Genomic DNA, 1,666 nt, shown 5'->3' with positions numbered 1-1,666 from the left:
TATGGAGGCCATGAGGGAGCCCCTGCCTGCAACCATCCGCATCACCGGATATAAGAGGTGAATGACCATACCTGGTCCTGTTTATGGACATTTATGTGCAAGGGTTCTAGTCTGATAAACCTGACTAAATGTGAGATTAAATGTGTTATTTAGTCTGGCCCCGATTAATGAGACATCGGAAGATTGTTGACGAGAACAACCTGTTGTTTTTCGAACCATGTCTGTGCCTATTGGCCAATGCTCTGACAAATGAGCGCAACTGACTGTAATGTAATAAGCGCCACAGAAAGCCGGTGGGGTGTATAAACATACAGCCTGTCGGTAAAACGGCGAATATGTCCTTCTTAAAAATGAATGAGGGTAGAGCATCTTCCTGCTCACGTTTCAATGAAAAACCCAAGTCTAATCCTTCCAACACTGATTCCAAAGCTGAGTTAAATGAGAACTGTTCAATAGTTGTTGCCATCTTCCTTGTTGTGTTGAATTGAGGACATTTCTAAAAATCTTCCCACATATTTAATGTACAGACAGTATCACATTTCTTCACCCCCCACCTACCTCTATCCTTTTCCAGCCATGCTAAGGAGATCCTCCACTGTCTGAAGGAAAAATACTTCAAGGATATTCAAGAGCTGGAAATCGACGGCCAGAAGATTGAAGCTCCACAGCCTCTCAGCTGGTAAAATTATTTTTTTTAAACGTGATTTATTCACGATAAAACTCCGATTTGACTGCACGTCTTCTTTGAAGGTATCCTGATGAGCAGGCCTGGCACACTAACATGAGCAGGAAGCTCATCAGGAAGTCTCCCCTGCTGGAGAAGTTTCATCAGTTCTTGGTCAGCGAGACCGAGTCTGTGAGTGAACACTTTTATCTCCTGTCGATTAAAACTTTTTTCTGTAAACGTTTAATGTGATTTTATTGTGTGTCATTGAAGGGTAACATCAGCAGACAGGAAGCCGTCAGCATGATCCCTCCTCTGCTCCTGAAGATAGAGTCCCATCACAAGGTGTTAGTAAAGCTAATAACACATAAAAAGATAACAGCTTCATGTTGTCGTCCCTTTCAAACTGTTATCTGCAGGTCTAAATCAGCTTTAAGTCTAAATACTGACCTGCTTTACTGTTCAGATCCTGGATATGTGTGCAGCTCCTGGTTCAAAGACGGCTCAGCTGATCGAGATGCTTCACTCTGACATGGACGTCCCGTTTCCAGGTAACCACTAGGAATCCGCTGCAGTTTAACCCACTTCCCTCTTATCGTTTAATGACCTACCATTTAATCCCTCGCCTCCACCCGTTTAGAGGGCTTCGTGATCGCCAACGACGTCGACAACAAACGCTGCTACCTGCTGGTTCACCAGGCCAAGCGTCTCAACAGTCCCTGCATCATGGTGGTGAACCACGACGCCTCCTGCATCCCCATGCTGCAGATCGACTCGGACGGCAAGAAGGACATCCTGTTCTACGACCGCGTCTTGTGTGATGTCCCCTGCAGGTCAGGAGACGCACGGCTTAAGAAGCATGTCATGGAGAGTGTGGGGTTTGGTAGTTTATTGGTCAAAGGTCCCATGATGGAAGCGTACTCGTGATTAGAGTCCTGCACGGGTCGAGTTTTACCAACCCGCACCCGCCCGAACCCGTTAGGATGACTACCGAACCCGACC

The 1,666-nt window shown here is 46.2% G+C and overlaps 1 protein-coding gene across 1 annotated transcript in view; it reads left to right on the top strand.

Moving 5' to 3' along the window:
* Position 1: 1 nt before the first annotated feature.
* nsun2 (NOP2/Sun RNA methyltransferase family member 2) overlaps positions 2 to 1,666 on the top strand; it is a 14,574-nt gene continuing 12,909 nt past the window's right edge. The window contains exons 1-6 of the mRNA XM_015385989.1: positions 2 to 57; positions 575 to 679; positions 751 to 856; positions 938 to 1,009; positions 1,131 to 1,215; positions 1,305 to 1,497. Coding sequence (XP_015241475.1) covers positions 2 to 57; positions 575 to 679; positions 751 to 856; positions 938 to 1,009; positions 1,131 to 1,215; positions 1,305 to 1,497 — 617 coding nt within the window. The remainder of the gene's footprint in view (positions 58 to 574; positions 680 to 750; positions 857 to 937; positions 1,010 to 1,130; positions 1,216 to 1,304; positions 1,498 to 1,666) is intronic.

Source organism: Cyprinodon variegatus, unplaced genomic scaffold (assembly GCF_000732505.1).
Source record: "Cyprinodon variegatus isolate N-32 unplaced genomic scaffold, C_variegatus-1.0 Scaffold354, whole genome shotgun sequence".
NCBI classification, from domain to species: Eukaryota; Metazoa; Chordata; class Actinopteri; order Cyprinodontiformes; family Cyprinodontidae; genus Cyprinodon; species Cyprinodon variegatus.
The sequence above is the reverse complement of the archived record's forward strand: the minus strand, read 5'-3'. Positions and strand labels throughout refer to the sequence as shown.